The 17,294-nt window shown below is 49.5% G+C and overlaps 2 protein-coding genes and 1 long non-coding RNA gene across 5 annotated transcripts; 2 read left to right on the forward strand and 1 right to left on the reverse strand.

Moving 5' to 3' along the window:
• The first annotated feature begins 27 nt into the window (after positions 1-27).
• tcerg1b (transcription elongation regulator 1b (CA150)) lies at positions 28-10,009 on the forward strand. Of its 3 annotated transcripts, none has more exons than XM_053846836.1 (21): positions 28-711; positions 2,150-2,381; positions 2,495-2,647; positions 2,751-3,024; positions 3,099-3,341; positions 4,110-4,169; positions 4,905-5,105; positions 5,528-5,631; positions 5,903-5,988; positions 6,062-6,222; positions 6,280-6,355; positions 6,884-7,019; positions 7,095-7,184; positions 7,273-7,391; positions 7,497-7,647; positions 7,710-7,874; positions 7,963-8,145; positions 8,211-8,390; positions 8,476-8,559; positions 8,751-8,851; positions 9,306-10,009. In XM_053846836.1, the coding sequence occupies exons 1-21, from the start codon at positions 665-667 to the stop codon at positions 9,505-9,507; spliced, it is 3,048 nt and encodes a 1,015-aa protein (XP_053702811.1). In that variant the 5' UTR covers positions 28-664; the 3' UTR covers positions 9,508-10,009. The 3 variants fall into 3 exon arrangements, with proteins under 3 accessions (XP_053702811.1, XP_053702812.1, XP_053702813.1); XM_053846837.1 differs by having other exon boundaries at positions 6,062-6,198; XM_053846838.1 differs by lacking the exon at positions 4,110-4,169 and having other exon boundaries at positions 31-711.
• Positions 2,541-7,437, reverse strand: LOC128748254 (uncharacterized). The gene is made up of 3 exons (XR_008412778.1): positions 7,235-7,437; positions 6,867-7,167; positions 2,541-6,320 (listed from the first exon to the last, which is right to left on the reverse strand). It is a non-coding gene; the product is annotated as an uncharacterized LOC128748254 (long non-coding RNA).
• A 150-nt stretch (positions 10,010-10,159) lies between the features above and the next one.
• LOC128748922 (prenylcysteine oxidase-like) lies at positions 10,160-16,520 on the forward strand. Its single transcript, XM_053848011.1, has 7 exons — positions 10,160-10,467; positions 11,360-11,566; positions 11,914-12,088; positions 12,323-12,534; positions 12,601-12,741; positions 12,818-13,229; positions 14,078-16,520. Exons 1-7 carry the CDS (start codon positions 10,359-10,361, stop codon positions 14,325-14,327), a joined length of 1,506 nt encoding a protein of 501 aa, XP_053703986.1. The 5' UTR covers positions 10,160-10,358; the 3' UTR covers positions 14,328-16,520.
• Positions 16,521-17,294: the final 774 nt, after the last annotated feature.

Genomic DNA, 17,294 nt, shown 5'->3' on the forward strand with positions numbered 1-17,294 from the left:
TTGTGCTGTGAAGTAGTGCATGGTGGAAATGTACCTGGGGTACGTGTTTGGGATTAGATACATGAGAGGACTTTCAAGTGCTTAAAAGGATTTAGTTCAGACTCTGTTGTCACTAGTTGTGTAAACACAACACACAGTAAAAGTATCTGAATTTGTTAGTGCTTCGTCCAGATTATATTAACACGCGTTTCTGTATAAGAAAACAAAAAAAAATCCACGCTATATACACCATAAAGGCCCCACCTTCGACTGCTTTCAGATTAAGTTTACTTTTCTAGTCTAACACAAGCTAGAACTACAACTTATATCGCCGCTTCAACTTCAAGGTGAAGCCTAAAATGAAATAAAGTTATTTTATATTACAGCGAGTGATGCGGAAACTAGGAGGATGGAAGTTGTATCACGTTCATCCTTAGTCATTATATACTATTAAAAGAGCAAATCCAGCTCAGAAAACATCATTAAAAATGAAATTAATTCAGTCTGACGGTTTTCAAACTGAGCCAATGAAGAGAAGACGAGAGAAGATGAACTTCGGACGGAATCCGCTGTAAGCTCCACTAGCGCGCCGCCGCTGGTTTGATTGACACTTGTCAACAGCCAGTAGGATATTTAGAACGCTTGCAGGGGCGTTTCCAGGAAGACCGCCTTACATTTTCCTGTAATGGCGGACCAGACAGAAAGCGAGACTATCGGGTTCGGCGACAACAGGTCAGAGAATCACCCCAAGACCGCGAATTACTCCTAAAAATGAGGGTTGGCATCGCGCACACATTGAAGTTTCAGTGGTATATTTTTGGAGCCGTTTTGTGCGCGTATGGTTGTAAACAATGAGAACTAGTTGTGCATGTAGCCACGCCAGCTAACTTAGCTCAATGCTAAATAGCCAGTGTCTCTCCGTTGCCAACACGAGGTAAACATACAAAGATGCGAGAAACAATCGGGAAGTGTATTTTATCCTCATCACAAACCATATTGGTATTTCGCTCTCTTATATGGCGTTCGGAGGTCTTCTGTGTGAAATCACGCTTTAGCTACGCAATCCTTTCCTGACTAGCAGACGAGCTGTTGTAGTAACTGTTTCTGAAATACGAAGCCTTTTCTGGTCTGCACTGGGTCAACTAACCTGCCTGCCACGTCATGGTAAATTGACCAATTTTATCCGCGGTAGATTGCATCCACATGCGTCAAGCTGACGGGGATAGGCATTTACGGTTGAACTGGCTTGTTCCTGTCTATTACAGGAGTATTACAGAGTTGAGTCCGTGAGCAAAAGTTTCCCCACGGGTCATGTGCACTATGGCCAATAAAGTACTGTGGCAATGATGGAGGAGCACAGCCAGAGCTCACCATTGATTCACTTTATTTAGATGGGTCCAACCATCAAGGCTGTCATCACCAGCCACCGGGTGATCGGCGGAGACCTTGGGTGATAAGAGCCCTGACTGGGCTGCAGTCACAACGTTTGGCTATGATTTGCTTGTAGTAGGCAGCATATACCAACTGTGAGGATTATAATATACTCTGCATTTGGACTGGTTCATGGTTAAATAAAGTGCTTTTCATTCTAAACGTTCTGCAGCAAAGCACCACCCAGTTGTTTTTCAGTGTGACTCCAGTCCAAGCCTGTTGGGACGGGCACTCTTAATTTTGAACATGATTTGTAAAAGTGTTCTGTGTTGGCCAAACAGCGCCAAGTATCCAGTCTCTTTTGTATCATGTTGGTATCATCTTTTGTAAAAGAGATTAAGTTTCACAAGAAAGAGCTGGATTAGAGCAGGACAATGAAGTGTTCCAAAGTTGCCCATGCTCCATTATATACAGCCAGTCTGACTGTGGTTATTAAACACTTGGTTCTTTTGACTGGTGCTGGGATTTTCTGCTGATGTGGAATGTTTTCTTTTTGTCGAGCCCAGTCAGTAACTGGATTCCCAGAGCTCCTTCATCACTCACACCACGGTGTCTTTCTAATGGCATTATTTCACTCAAAACAACATTGTGGTTCAGCCACCAGCACTTAAAAAATCTGAATCCATTCTAGTTTGCTTTTAACTACACTATAATTTGAATGAAACAATGTTTATCTTTATTTCTTCTCTGCATATCTTTCATCCAACCAATGGTACCAATAACTGAACTTTCAAACCAGAATGGCGCAGCAGGTTGCCCGGTTTCGCAACCCCACTCCTGCCCCTGCACCGCCACAGACCCCAGTGCTACGAGGACCTCCCCCGCTCCTTAGGCCGCCACCACCGCCTTTTGGGATGATGCGTGGACCCCCTCCACGACCACCATTTGGACGCCCCCCATTTGACCCAAACATGCCACCCATTCCACCTCCGGGAGGCATGCCCCCACCCATTGGACCCCCACATTTACAGGTAGCCAATGTTGTTGCCGTGCCATTATGTTGTGATCTTTGTCAAGTTTTGGATGATAAAGGAATGATATATCTAGTGTCAGTATTCAATGTTTGTTCTGTTTTTTGCCGCAGAGACCACCATTCCTCCCCCCTCCCATTGGCAGCCTTCCTCCCCCTCCAGGGATGCTGTTTCCTCCTGGTATGCCTCCTGTGTCTGCAGCAGGAGCACCTGCCCCTAACCCTGCAGAGGAGATTTGGGTGGAGAACAAAACACCAGAAGGAAAGGTACTTCTCAACCAGCACTTTAGTCGACACCTTATTATGATCAGTGTGATGCTGGTGAAAAGTGATGTGGACATGCCCTAATCTCATTGGCCAATCTTTTCAGGCCTATTACTACAATGCCAGGACCCGAGAGTCGGCTTGGACTAAACCAGAAGGTGTCAAAATCATCCAGCAGTCGGAGCTTAACCCTCTCCTTGTCACCGCTACTGGAGGGACCAGCGTGGGTGTAACAGCAGCTGCCAGCTCAAGCAGTATCAACACAACAGCAAGCATTTCGGCAGCCTCTCCGACGCAGGCCCCATCAAGTACCCCCTCCCGTACGCTGAGCTCCAGTCCGGACTCGGTGACTACTTTGTCGCCCTCAGTTTCGATGGCAGGTCAGTATGTCGATGCCGTGATCGTCCCCGCTCTCAACAAAAGGGATTGAAGGACATGTCTTTGTTTCCTCCAGCCCCAGTTGTAGCAGACCTTCCTCTGGTTACGCCGGAGACCTCCACTGTAGCGGTGTCTCCAGTCACTGTCGTGACCGTTTCTACGGTGCCATCACCTGTTACGGCAGTTCCAACGGTTCCGTTATTGCCTGCCGCGCTGCCTCACAGTGTGGCCCAGTCCACCGCTGCGATACCCGCGTTTCCCCCTGTCATGGTGCCCCCCTTCAGAGTACCTCTGCCAGGAATGCACATCCCCTTACCAGGTAAGACCCAGCACACAACGTTGCTGTCTTTATCCATTTTTATATGTGACGTGTCATCCATTCAACGTATGGTGGCGTTATATCTTAGACAGACAGCCATTTCTCGCAAAAGTTGATACCAAATTTTGGATGTGTGAATGTGGAAAATAAATACCTACAGTTGTGTGGTGTTTCTGTATTTGTCAGTGCTCTTCAAAAGTTGTTCCCGAAATAAGTGTTCGAACACATCAGGTTTTTGGATAATATTACCCTTCTTTAACTTTGTTAGTTATTAAAGTTTGTTCTCTTTGTGTAAGATATGTATTAACTATTAATTTGTGGCTATTGTTTTCTGTAGTTATTTTTTAACATAGTGATGGCAGTGTTTTTGGAAGGAGGCAGTAATTGTAAAGTTACGGGTTGTAGTTCTTCCAGCGAACTGACTGAAGGGGCAGTAGTTCCACAGCACTGAGATGCCAAGTCAGTCATCCCTAAATCCTGCTTCTGTGTCTGGAGTCACACTGTTGACTATGTAAACACAACTCTGACAACAATGCTGACTGTGTTTTATATCTGCGATCTCATGATCCACTCTGGTGTTAAGGCACAACATCAAAAATATATTCCTTTCCATATCAGTTTTAATCGACCACTGAGAGCCTTCATTGATGCTGAACTAGAAAGTACTGCAAGCAGCAGATTTGTGCCACACATGTCAACACATCGGTGGCTGCTGTCTAGTTTCCCTTTGTGTTCAACCAGATGCTTGCTTGTCCGTTGTTCTTGCAGGTGTAGCAATGATGCAGATAGTAGGTGCCCCGTGTGTAAAGGCAGGCCCCAACGCTAACGGTAAACACCCAGCCGCCCGCCTCTCAGTCCCATCGTAGATGGCATGCTAGTCAACGATGTCCTCCTCAGTCATGTGGGAACTATCCGACAGTGGCATGGTGCTGAATGGTGTGAACAGTGTCCATCCAGGAAAACTGATCAATCCATTTCACCATTGATGGGACAAGTTGCTCCGCACCTGGCTTTCCTCGGAGCTCAAGCCTGGGAACAAAATTTCAAAACTCTGAGCTTGCTTGGCGTCTTAAACTGTTTTTTCTGTGGTAAATTAGTGACAACAGTCCGTCTGAATTGGTATTCTTAAGAAGTGTGCCGGGGGAGGGGGGGGAACTTCAACAATCTGACAGGTCCATGAGCTTCTCAGTAACTGTCGAGCTAAATCTGTAGCTGCCTCAGATCTTCAAAATTTGTTGGCCAAATTTGACCGTCTCAGGATATTCCTGTCTGTAAATATCACTATCACAACTGGAACGGAATCGGATAAGCAGTGATGATTTGTGGTTCTGGCCTACATGTGGTCGTGGTGTTGTCTACATTTGTGGCATGGTTGTGTGTGTGTGGACACAGCTTTTTTGTCTTTAGTCCTTCAGTTCTGCAAACGTGTCTCAAAACATTTAGTTTGACGATGATTCCTACGAGGCTCCTCCCTTTCAGTTTTTTGGTCCAAGTCTTCCTCATTCAGACGACAACAAGGCTCGGGCTGAAGTCTTTTGATCCACTCATTTGCCTTTATTCCAGGCATGCTTCCTGGTATGGGTCCGCCGCTCGTCTCTATGATGCATCCTCAGCTGGCTCTCTCTGCTGCTCCCGCCTCCATGGCTGGTTCACTACACCTTCCCGAGTGGATGGAATACAAGACAGCTGATGGGAAGACCTACTACTATAACAACAGAACACTGGAGTCCACGTGGGAGAAACCACTGGCAGTCCTGGAGAAAGGTGATTGTCCACTCCAGAAATCCCAGTGCAGATGATTTGGAGGAGGTCTGTGATGCTGTTCTCTTTTGTTAGGACCTGTTTTGATGGATTCTTCTGATTAAATCTTATTTTTTTTATGACGTGTATGTGTGTTAGGCTGGCAGCTGGTTTCTCAAGCTTCATGCAATTTCAATTTCTGCTCACCAGCAACACAACACTGTCATTTGTCAGATGTCAGAAGAAGCCTGGTCTCACATTAGCTGACCTAAAATTAACCCGTGTCACCTCCAGGTATGACACCTAATCTTATAAACAGGATTCAGACAGATTGTGTTCACCATTCATGGTAATTGAATAATGGCATCAGAAAAATGTTGTTTGCTTTTGATGCCCCAACGTGACCCTGCAGCCTTGATTTGAGTGTCCCTTGCTCGTCCCTGTAGAGAAAGAAACTGAAAAGCTGAAGGAGCGTCTCCTGCAGGAAGAAGCTGAAGCCATGGAGATGGAGGATGAAGAAAACAAACTCCTCCTCCTCAATGACAAGGAGGTTTGTGAGAACACTTAAGTTCATACGCTGTGGAGGATGATTATGTAAGCACCTCAGTAACTGCAGTGGCTCTGATGGATTATTTAAAGGCCTGAGGAGGTCATTAGAGAAGAGGTCAACTTGTAGCAAGCCCCCAGGAGCTCACTCGCATAACCGCTTCGTGCTCAACCTCTTTATCTTGTGGTGTTGTCTCAATTATGCTAGCTGTCTTGACAGCTTTCTCCCAGACGTTGTCTACTATAGTCAGGAGGATTCCCTTTTGTTCAAGTAGACTAAAGAAGCGGAGATGACGGAGGAGGAGAAAGCGGCTCAAAAAGCACGACCCGTCGCCACCAACCCAATCCCGGGGACCCCCTGGTACGGTGATCGAGTCAGCTGACAGGTGGTCCGTGAAAGCCTTGCTGCGATCGCTCACGCTCGTGTGTGTCAGGTGTGTGGTGTGGACCGGGGACGACCGGGTCTTTTTTTACAATCCAACCACGCGGCTGTCCATGTGGGACCGACCCGAGGAGCTGGTGGGTCGAGCTGATGTTGACAAGCACATCCAGGAGCCGCCACACAAACGAGGTTTGGATGACTCAAAGAGGATAGGTAAGTCCCGCCGTTGGGCTGTTGCCGTTTGTGTCTGACAGCTGCCTGGGTTCACAGGTCTGAAGGATGACGAGCTGGGCCTGTCTGCTGATGGCGATCTGGACGATGAGCACAACAAAGCAAAGAAGCGCAAGTGAGTCTTCAGGAAAAACGGGTCCTCCACGGGTCCGACCTAAATACAATGCAAGAAAACTGTCAGAGAAAAACAAAGTCGTTCTCATTGTGATTTTTACCTCTTTAAATTTAGAATTTAAAGAAATGAAAATGGGGAAGTTGAAATCTTAAAGGTCTAAATTGTTACAGAAAAAAAAACGCTATATTGGGTTAAACCAAATGAAAGAAGCCGAAATAAAAATGGAAAATCACAGAGAAATGTTGAAACAATTTAAAGATATTAAATCTTTGGACTGACACTAGTTAATTGTTAATAGTGGTGTTGCAAATGGGAATGAATAGAAACACAACTGACCTACAAAACCTAGCAAAATGCAGGCAGGGGGTCACATGTGGCCCCCGGGCCACACGCTGCCCAGGTCTGCTGCAGATCAGCATCAAATGTTCAGCTGAGTCACTGAACACATTGAAATCAAAGCCCTCGTTTCACGTTTTTAAGCACCGATGCAGGCTGTTTGGTGGTATCTCACCTTTGTCTTCTCCACAGGAAAGAGGACATGAAAGAAGGGGAGTCAGATAAGGAGGTCGCCATGGAGGCCGAGCTCCGTGCTGCCAGAGAAAGAGCCGTGGTGCCGCTGGAGTCCAGGATGACACAGTTCAGAGAAATGCTGCTGGAGAGAGGGGTGAGGCCCGCTTTCTGTCGCCATCATGACTGTTGCTTGTCCAGTTCGTCGAACGTCTTCGTTTCCTTCATGAAGGTGTCTGCTTTCTCCACGTGGGACAAAGAGCTTCACAAGATCGTGTTTGATCCCCGGTACCTCCTCCTCAACCCTAAAGAGAGAAAACAGGTTTATATCTCCAAGTTTAGTTCCACATTTGCTCCCGCTGACTGGGCTACCTTCGGGCTTGGGGTCATTTTTCTCTGGTGGGTTTCAGGTGTTTGATCAGTATGTGAAGACCCGCGCTGAGGAAGAGAGGAAGGAGAAGAAGAACAAGCTGATGCAGGCCAAAGACGAATTCAGGAAGATGATGGACGAGTCCAGAATCACAGCCAGGTGGGCGCTTCAGAACATGGCTCATTTCTGTCTCTGTGTTCCCCACGGTGTTGGGTTAGACAAGGCTACGCGGTGCAATGACGCCGCTCTAAACTTCATTTGCAGGACGACCTTTAGTGAATTTGCAGTCAAGCACGGTCGAGACCCCCGATTCAAAACCATAGAGAAGATGAAGGACAGGGAAGCCATCTTTGTTGAGTATGTCACTGCCATGAAGAAGAGAGATAAAGAAGACTCCAAGTCCAGAGGAGAGAAGGTACCACCACATCTGCTTGACATTTACTCTGGCTTCATCCTGACGGGATTTCTTTTCTCCAGATGAAGCAGGACTTTTTTGAGCTGCTCAGCGACCAACACATCGAGGCGGGCCAGCGGTGGAGCAAGGTCAAGGAGAGGCTGGAGACAGACCCCCGGTACAAAGCTGTGGAGAGCTCTGCGCTCCGAGAAGAGCTCTACAAGCAGTACATGGAGAAGCTGGCCAAGGTGTGAGCTGGTCACATGACCACCTTTGAATTTGACGTGTCCGGAATGGCTCTTTAATTCACCTCCTCCGGCGGCGTGTCCTGGACAGAGCGTGGACCTGGAGAAGGAGCGCGAGCTGGAGCGGCAGGCCCGGATCGAGGCCAGTCTCAGGGAGCGGGAGCGGGAGGTGCAGAAGGCCCGGTCCGAGCAGACCAAAGAAATCGACAGAGAAAGGGAGCAGCACAAGAGAGAGGAGGCCATCCAGCATTTCAAAGCCTTAATGTCTGACATGGTGGGGAGACGTGTGTCTGTCACCTCCTGTCAGGTCACGTGTTGACGTGTTGGCCGTGTTTTCAGGTCCGGTCTTCAGATGCAACCTGGTCTGATACTCGCCGCAACCTGAGGAAGGACCACCGCTGGGAGTCGTCCTCACTGCTGGAGAGAGAAGAGAAGGAGAAGCTTTTCAATGAGCATGTGGAGGCACTGGCCAAGAAGAAGAAGGAGCACTTCAGGCAGCTGCTGGATGAGACCAGCATGGTGGGTCTCTCTGCTCCTCTCCTTCATGATGGGCATAAATGGTCCGGGTCAAGTTTGCTCATCAGTCACGGGATCTGTTCTGTAGATAACGCTCACCACTACATGGAAGGAGGTGAAGAAGGTCATAAAGGAGGATCCTCGCTGTATCAAGTTCTCCTCCAGCGACCGGGTGAGGCTCCTCTGCTCCTCCAGCATCTGCGTGTCGTGCCCAGATAACAATATTTCAACCTCACCTGTAATGAGAAAGAGACCTGAGGAACCCAGAGGCGCGATGAGCATTGGTCGTGCAGCTCGTGCGCTAGCAGGGACCAGCTTGCACTTCCGCCCTCATCCATTGCTGAAGTTGCCCTTTGTTTACAGAAGCGGCAGCGGGAGTTTGAAGACTACATCAAAGACAAGTACATCACAGCCAAAGCTGACTTCAGAACCCTTCTGAAGGAGACCAAGTTCATCACGTACAGGTGGGTCCCCTTCACTGCTCATGATCTCACCTGTTCAGAGTTTAACAGGGAAGAGGTATGGCAGGGTGTCAAGCTGTGTGAGAGGTCTCACTGCAGAGGAGCGCACTATAAAACATGTTTTTCAACTGAGTTTCACTTTCACTCAACGTAGCTGGAGCTACGAACCACCTCTGATCTGGACATTCATTTTTAGATGTCGCCTACAAATTGGTCTGCACGAACACAACATGTTGCCACCGATCACATTACTGATCAAGGCACGTCTGTAATTCACATCACCAGGGAGAACATTGGTGCCGAGGCGTTGAGGCTTGTGCAGGGAAGCTGCTGCTGTGTTATGCTAACTGGTGTCCAGACCTCGAGTGTGGCATCGCCAATATGAAGTGCAACACACCTCATGATTTATCATTGACGTCTGTGTCAGCCTGCTCCTCCAATGGTCTGCTGTCCTCAGATCCAGAAAGCTGATCCATGAGTCGGAGCAGCACCTGAAGGACGTGGAGAAGATTCTTCAGAACGACAAGCGATACCTGGTTCTGGAGTGTGTGCCCGACGAGCGGCGCAAGCTCATCATGTTCTACATAGAGGACCTGGACCGGCGTGGCCCACCGCCTCCCCCCACTGCGTCTGAGCCCACACGGCGCTCCAACAAGTGACCAAGTCCCTCCCCAACTCCTCCCCCTCGACCCCTTATTTGGACTGAGCATGACCTCCTGGTAGCCCCTTCAGCTCGACTGGCCTTGCTGTGTTCTGTCACTGGGAAATGATGATGTTCCATAGAGAAATGCAATGGGATGAAAGGTCAACGTTGTTATGTCACCTCTCAGTCCCTGTACTAGTTCAGCAGCCGAGGCAGTTCAGGGTCTGACAGAGCCCCTCAATGCCACGGAGGAAGGGGGTGTAGAAAAAGGCAGCGGCCTCAGATTTGTACCATAGAAGATGTAAATGTGAGCGAGTGCGACCGTGTGTGAGTGTGTGTGAGTGTGTGTGTTGGCGCGCATGTGTCGGAGGCGTCCCCGAAGCCTTACTGCTCCACTGTGCCGGTCTTCATTTCAGAGGCTCAGTGTGAATGTTAGTTTTTGCTCAGTGGTGTAACCAAATGTTGCAGCAGTTTCTCTGTTGAACAAAATAAAGGAGAGTTCCACTGTTTTTCAATAAGCTCTTCTCTCACTGCTGTTTCACCGCCTCGATCAAGCGTCACCTTGTCCTTCAGCTCATTACATCTGTCCGTCTCGCCCATGAAAATACTGCGCTGGTGACCTTATGACGACCTTTGCGGCGATTGGTTGAGGAACACGATCACGTGATATTGCCGGAAGAAGATGTTCGATATTTGCTGTGCTGCTGTTCGCCGTTCGATATTGACGTCTGCTGCGCCGCTCTGCGTAGATTTTATTCGTTTTGACGAACACAAAATCTCTTGGGCTATTTTAATCATGATAGGCGCTTGATAACCGACAGTTCGAAGCTTACGTTAGCAGCTAGCAGGAGCGCTCGTCCTCCCGTTATGGCTGCCGGTGCGGTCCCGCGCCTCTTCCTGCTGCTGGCGGTCCTGTCGGCCGCCGCCGAGCCCGAACAGCCGCGGCACGTCGATGGAGCCCCGCCGTCCAAGATAGGTGAGAAAATGCATGCAACTGCCCATGTTCACATTGGTACCGAAAGCGAAACAAAGCCGTCGTTACAACGTGGTTACATTGTTACTAGCAACGCCTTTTTAGTTTTTCATCGAAATTAACGTTTATTAATCTTCATATTTCATGTGTTCAACAGCAATACATATTTATGTACAGAGGAGTTTAAGTGTCTGTATTTATTGTACTTTGCTGTTACTCACCGTTTGCGTTACAGCTTTAGTTCTAACCATGGCAATACAGTCATAAAGCAGGACGGAGTTGCCCTCCAACGACTGTGACGTCATATTTGAACGGGGTGCGCCATCCAGTGTTGGGCCACACCCTTCGATCTTCGATCTAGTGCTGCTTCCTTTTCATACCACTGGATTCTAGGATCCAATTAAACCAGAATCATCCATTTTTTGCATTGTCTTTCGTTTGTCTGCGCAACTGAAAAACCAGACCTACTGGACCTTCAGCCGAAGTTCATTCCCTGACGACAGCCAGCAGTCAGATGCGATAGTAATAAAACTATGCAGCACATTTCAGAGCACTGTTAATAAGTGTTTCGCTGACCAAGTGGAAAGCCACCGATGACCTTCATAACTACTTTTGTTTTTAGGGAAGTTCAGCCTTCCAAGTCTTAGTCTGTGGTGAAAGATGGTTCTGCCGCCAGTCTAGTCTTCACTGACGTGGCTTTATGGTCACGGATGGTTCTAGGTTGTAGCTCCTGCTTAAAGCCGAAGAGCCATGCTGCTTGTTGGTGCTGGAGAAACTAATGTTAGAGTGAGTCCTCACGTGCTGAATAAGAAAAGGGGCGATGCAACGCTCTCCTCACAGAATCCTGATGACTAAAGCGCACCATTCAGTGTCAGTGTCCCTTCTCTTGATGCAGCGATTGTGGGCGCTGGCATCGGCGGCAGCGCCACCGCTCACTTCCTGCGGCAGCACTTTGGCCCCGAGGTTCAGATCGACGTGTATGAGAAGGGGGAGGTCGGAGGACGCCTGGCCACTGTCACCGTCAACCATCAGGACTATGAGTCTGGAGGGTCCATCATTCACTCGCTGAACCTTCACATGCAGGAGTTTGTCAAGATGCTGGGTCAGTACAGACACACACACACACACACTTTTGTATCTCCATCCTTGTGGGGACCTCGCATTGCCCTCACCCTTTCCCCAGCCTCTCCCCCTGAACCTAACCATCCAAAACACATGGCTCACCTGAACCAGGTCTCTGACCCAAACTGAAACCCAGTGGGAATGACCCAGTTATTTTGACATTTTCAGCCTCAAAACTCTGTGTGGACCAGCCAAAATGTCCCCACAAGAATCAGTGTCTTGTCCGAGATTGGTCCATACAATACATACAATAGTCATACATGTACACACACACAGCATCATTGAGAACAAGCCAAGCTTAAATCAAACCTGGTGTTCCTCTTGAAGGGCTGAAGTACCGTCGCAGCGTCGCAGGGAAGACAGCCGTGTTCAACAGTGACGAGATGATTCTGGAGGAGACAGACTGGTACCTGCTGGATCTGTTCCGACTGTGGTGGCGTTACGGCATCAGCTTCATACGGCTGCAGATGTGGGTGGAGGAAATAATGGAGAAGTTCATGAGGTAAAACCTGTTGTGTTGCTGTCATTGCCATCCATAAATCCTCCAAAACGTATCGTTGATCAATAAGTTACGTGTCAGGAAGTTACGTTTTTAGTGGGGAAAAAAGCGGTAGAAGGATCTTTAGTGAAGAAAAGAATCTGAATTGAGTGTGTGAAATTGAATCAAATTCCACTAAATGTTGAACTTAGAAAGCAACGTTTGATGCTTAACATGTTGTTATGCTGTGTGTGTGAGGATCTACAAGTACCAGGCTCATGGCTACGCCTTCAGCTCGGTGGAGGAGCTGCTGGACTCCCTCGGGGGGAGCGGCTTCATCAACATGACCCGGCGCTCGCTCTCCGACTCGCTGCTGGAGCTGGGGGTGTCGCAGCGCTTCATCGACGAGATCATTGCACCGGTCATGAGGGTCAACTACGGCCAGAACGTCAGCATCCCTGCCTTCGTCGGTGAGTGGGGCGAGGCTCAGCTGGGGAAGTGGGCGCCGGTGGTGGCAGCGTCTGTGTTGGTTTCAGGGGCCGTGTCCTTAGCTGGAGCCCAGAACAACCTGTGGGCGGTGGAGGGAGGAAACAAGCTGGTGTGTTCAGGACTTCTGAAGACGGCCAACGCCAACCTGTTGCGGGCACAAGTGGGCGCCATCTCCTCAGTCCTCTCCGGTACTCACCACTTGTTGTCCTCCTCTGGGCTGTGGTGCATCACATCTCCTCCTCTCAAGTGGCGGTGTCTCCTCAGGCGACGCGCAGCAGTACCAGCTGAGCTTCAGCGCCGCCGCAGGCTCGGCATCGGAGCTCTACGACATTGTCGTCCTGGCAACACCCCTGCAGGACAGCGTTGGGTCCGGAGTCCTCTTCCAGGACTTCTCTCCTGCCTCCCACCCGCAGGAAGGCAGCTACCACAGCACCGTGGCAACCGTCGTCCATGGTTACCTCAACACCTCCTTCTTCGGCTTCCCGGACCCACGCCTCTTCCCCTTCGCCACCGTGCTGACCATGGACTCGCCCGACTTGTTCTTCAACAGCGTGAGCAGCGTTTGCCCGGTCAACATCTCAGTGGGCTTCCGCCGCAAGCAACCGCAGGAGGCCGGCGTCTACAAAGTCTTCTCTCCCAAACCTCTGGACAAGAGCCAGCTGAAGATCCTCTTCAGGTCAGACGTTCAGGAGAGTGCAAACACACCCCAGAATCATGTAGAGAAGGCAGTGACACAAACAGGACGGCGCAGGTGACCCTGATGGAGGTCAAAGGTCATCCCTACTCCTTGACTTCTGTCCCCTGGCTGCGGGCCTGTCTCAGTGCTAGAACACAAGTGTCTCATTTTCATCATCAGAGCAAGGAATCATTTGAATGCTTCATCTGCTTAATACACCACAGTGTTTAGGAGTTGGGATGACCTTTGACCTTTGCTCGCCAGGCTCATCCTTGCTGTCCTGTTTGTCTCTCTTCCTTGTGTCTGTTTCACACTTGGATGTTTGAGGTCTTTCACATTTAACTGACTTCAAATGAAGGTTTTAAAAGCATGAGACACTTTTATCTACTAAGACTGAGTCCAGTCTGCGAGACATGTCACTTGTTGATGACATCACACCCCGGGTCAGTCCAGTTCAACACAGTGGAGTCCTGGTCTGCAGCTTCCTGGACTGAGCTGAACGGGTCGGTACCAACAGCAGAACAATAGGGAGGTTAGGGCCAGTTCTCCTGTCACCATGGCGACGGAGGAACCACAACAAGTCAGCACTGCTGGCTTCAGTATGGAGACGGACATGGTGGAGAACCATGAAGGTGATTCTGGTGAAGTCATCTGTTCCGCCCTGGTTGGTATCATCACATTCTTTTGACCTCGATGATGAACCCACAAGTCAAAGAATCGAGGGCCCTTGAGTCACACCAAACTGTGTGAGTTAGGAGCAGTTCACACTTATCTTTGACAGGAAATGACTGAGTCCGCGCAGCTTCAGCCTTGAGGTTTGGATGCTCATGGTCTCTCTCTGCGTCCAGGTCCTATTACTCGGTGCAGGTGACCGAGTGGCAGGCGTACCCCAGCTACCGCAGCAGCCAGAGGCTGCCGCCCGTGGAGCTGCACCCCAACCTCTACTACCTGAACGGCGTGGAGTGGGCCGCCAGCGCCATGGAGATGAGCGCGGTGGCGGCCAAGAACATCGCCCTGCTGGCGTACCACCGCTGGAGCCGCCAGACGGACATGGTGGACCAGAAGGACCTGATGCACAAGATCAAGACGGAGCTCTGAGGAGGAGGAGGAGGAGGAGGAAGACGAGAGCGGACGACTTCAGGGAGGGACGTCGCTCCGCTGAGTCATGGAGCCGGAGAGATCTCCCCATCGATCCAGAGCTTTATTGGATCGTGAGTCACCGATTGCCTTTGTAGATGGAAGGAGCCGAGAGGCCTGCGGCTGCAGCACGTGGGAGATCAAAGGAAGCAGCGAGCTCCTCTTCATTCAGGAGGCTGCTGGGACTGAGCCTGTGGAGATCCTCATGCTGTAGAACGAGATGGACCCATGTGGGAGCTGTCGAGGACAGTGGCTCAAGATTGGTGTTGTGTGTTCTTCACCGAGAGGGTCAGAGGTCACGCAGACGAAGGGCCCGCCCCAGAAGAATGCGGCCCTCAAGATCAGACAGTAGAATGTGAAGGATGCTCGGGAGGACGCAGAGATGAGCACTGACAGAGGCGCCGTGGGGCGAGAGACGGAACTGCTCCGGATCCACCGGGCCGTCGTGTTCGGACCCAAACGCGTCACTGTGAACAAGTGTTTCAATGTTGAATAATCCCACAGAGTGATTCGTCCTCGACAGCGCTGGCTCCCTGTGTCGCTCCGTCTTCTCTCCGTCCTCGGCAGACGCCAGAAGTGACAGAAGTGAATCTAGTGTTTGTTTCATTCTCTAAACAATGAAGCATTTTCATGTGATCACACTCGCACACACACACACCTGCCTGCTCAAACAGGGCCCAACCCGACGAGGTTCTGGTGCATCACAGGACTCACTTCCTCCTGGCCTCCCGGTGACCTTGGTCCGTCAGTCTGATCCAGTCCCGACTGCGATGAAGGTTTTCCCCGCCCCCTGTGGTGCTTGTTGGTCATGAAGGTCTGTATTGTGGAGGACCACCAAGTCCAAGGCTTGATGTCTCGAGGATCGTTTAGATGCAAAACAAAATAAATAAATCAATGAAGGATAAATTAAATTTGCCATCAAATGTAAATGTTGGTTTATAAAATTGAAGTTTCTTCAGTCATTCATGTTTCCAGCAATACACTTTGTTCATGTGTGTTTGGGGGGGGGGGTCATGTGTCTGCCATTTTTTTTGGCGAGGCCTTTCGTCTTGCCCTCATGTTCCGTCCACATCGTCCTGGTCTGCTGTGAAGGCCAGTTTGCTGCGTCTCTTTCATCTGGTGGAGCCATGATCACTGACCTTCACTGAGGCACGTGAGCCCTTCACTTCTGTGGATGTTTTGCTGAGGTCTTTATGACCTCCAGGTTGAGCGGGTTGTCTTGGTCTGAAGCTCCTCCCCTCCTTCTGTAGCTCATGGCTCTCTGTGGGTCGCTGGAGTCCCAGGACCTCCAGTTACCATTTTGTTTTCCTCAAAATAAAATCGAAACTGTCATTTAAAACTGCGTTTTGTTCGCAACAATTTACGTTTCCATGCGGCTGGAGCTTCACACCTCACTTGGATCAGTGCCTCCTCAGGAGTGGTGCAGAAAGCTGAGTTCTTATCCCCCCATCTGTCCTGTCTCACTCGGGAGCCTCCAGGAGACACTGGAGGCAGATCCACTGCTCCAGCCACAGGCCAGTCCTGCCGGTGTGGGCTTCTTTACTGAGACGGCTGCCCCTGTGACGCCCAATATCAGTGATAAAATCCCAGCGTTTTCAGCCTTATTTCATTTTGTTACATCACAACAGCCCTAACACGTGGAATTTATAGCTGCATCCCCTCACCATTGTTCCCAAATTCCTGATTTCATGTTCCATTTTCCCTGCCACTTCCGGCTGAAGGCTATTTATAAACAAGCGTCCTCATCATTCATCTCAGCGATAACTTCAACATATTTCACTGCCAGAAAGCCTGGGGTTCCAACCCTGCGTGGGGACTTTCTGACTCAAACCGGAGTCTGGCTTGAGCTGTGCCCATCATGTGGAACAAGAGGTGGTTTTACTGCTCCTGGAAATCCCACTAACTTCATGCTTGATTCCTGTTCCTTCTGCTGCCATGTGGCCGTGTTGGGCCGCGGGTGTGTGTGAGGGCCACCATGCTCCTGCACCGAGTCCATCCACTCTGAGACACTTCTGGACTGCATTCACAGTTCTGCTTCTGACCCACACACAGATGTCCAGTGTTTCTTTAGTGGTGTTCTGTTTCATTACTTGCTCCAACTTCAGTTTCCTTTCCAGAGAAATGGGGGCGGGGCCTGACGGGACCAGCCACCTTCCAGCAAAAGCTGTTCTTATCAAGTAATAACAGGCGACCTTCAGAAAGGTCCTCCACTGCTGGACGTCCTGCTGCCTCTGACATAAGCTGACAGGATGTGGCGTGTGCTGACACACGTGTGAGGGGAAGGAGGTCAGGTCGAGGTCGGCTTCTTCCGTTTTATCATTTTTATTTTGTCATCTGTGACGCTGAAGAACCTGTCTCACAACACAAACCAGCTGTGAAGACAAGAAGTGTGTAATAAAGCAATACAACTAATAATGCTTGCTATTCATTTCCCATCAGTTTCTGCCCTGAATTTTCCACATCAGTTGTTGAACATCTGGAGCAAAGTCGCTGACCCCAGGGGCAGGGTCAAGGCTCAGGAAAAACCCTGTGCTCCTCTGACATTTCTGATGAAACCCGGGCCTCAATGCTGTAACGCAGCCGCATTGGTTAATTCAGTCAAACCTAAAGGAGGTTTTATTGGATTTCTTGAATGGGTTCAGGCTCGCGCTGTTTCTAATCGAATCTGCACGTTGGATCCAAAAGACGGGAACTCGGCTCCTTCCTGAGAAACTGGGGAGAAGTGGTGGGAGGAGCTCGGAAACTGCAGTGAAATATGTTGCTGAAACACGCGTACGCTTTAAAAACAACAGCAGCATTTTAGCGTGTAAATTGCCTTCAATTTTCAGATTATTTTTTATCAGAAAACAACGTCTGAGAAGCGTTAGAGACATATATTTCTAATATATATAACAACTTCAAGTAAATATCGCACGCGTTTAATTTCAA

The sequence above is a fragment of the Synchiropus splendidus genome, chromosome 17 (assembly GCF_027744825.2).
Source record: "Synchiropus splendidus isolate RoL2022-P1 chromosome 17, RoL_Sspl_1.0, whole genome shotgun sequence".
NCBI lineage: Eukaryota > Metazoa > Chordata > Actinopteri > Syngnathiformes > Callionymidae > Synchiropus > Synchiropus splendidus.

What these genes read in the sequence shown, in the direction of transcription:
- tcerg1b (XM_053846836.1), top strand. Translation starts at nt 665, where the DNA reads ATGGCGGACCAGACAGAAAGCGAGACTATCGGGTTCGGCGACAACAG. An exon ending in GGCAGGCCCCAACGCTAACG is followed by an intron (nt 4,170 to 4,904) that starts GTAAACACCCAG and finishes CCTTTATTCCAG; the next exon opens with GCATGCTTCCTGGTATGGGT. An exon ending in ACCAAGTTCATCACGTACAG is followed by an intron (nt 8,852 to 9,305) that starts GTGGGTCCCCTT and finishes TGCTGTCCTCAG; the next exon opens with ATCCAGAAAGCTGATCCATG.
- LOC128748922 (XM_053848011.1), top strand. Translation starts at nt 10,359, where the DNA reads ATGGCTGCCGGTGCGGTCCCGCGCCTCTTCCTGCTGCTGGCGGTCCTG. An exon ending in ATAATGGAGAAGTTCATGAG is followed by an intron (nt 12,089 to 12,322) that starts GTAAAACCTGTT and finishes TGTGTGTGTGAG; the next exon opens with GATCTACAAGTACCAGGCTC. An exon ending in CAGCTGAAGATCCTCTTCAG is followed by an intron (nt 13,230 to 14,077) that starts GTCAGACGTTCA and finishes CTCTGCGTCCAG; the next exon opens with GTCCTATTACTCGGTGCAGG.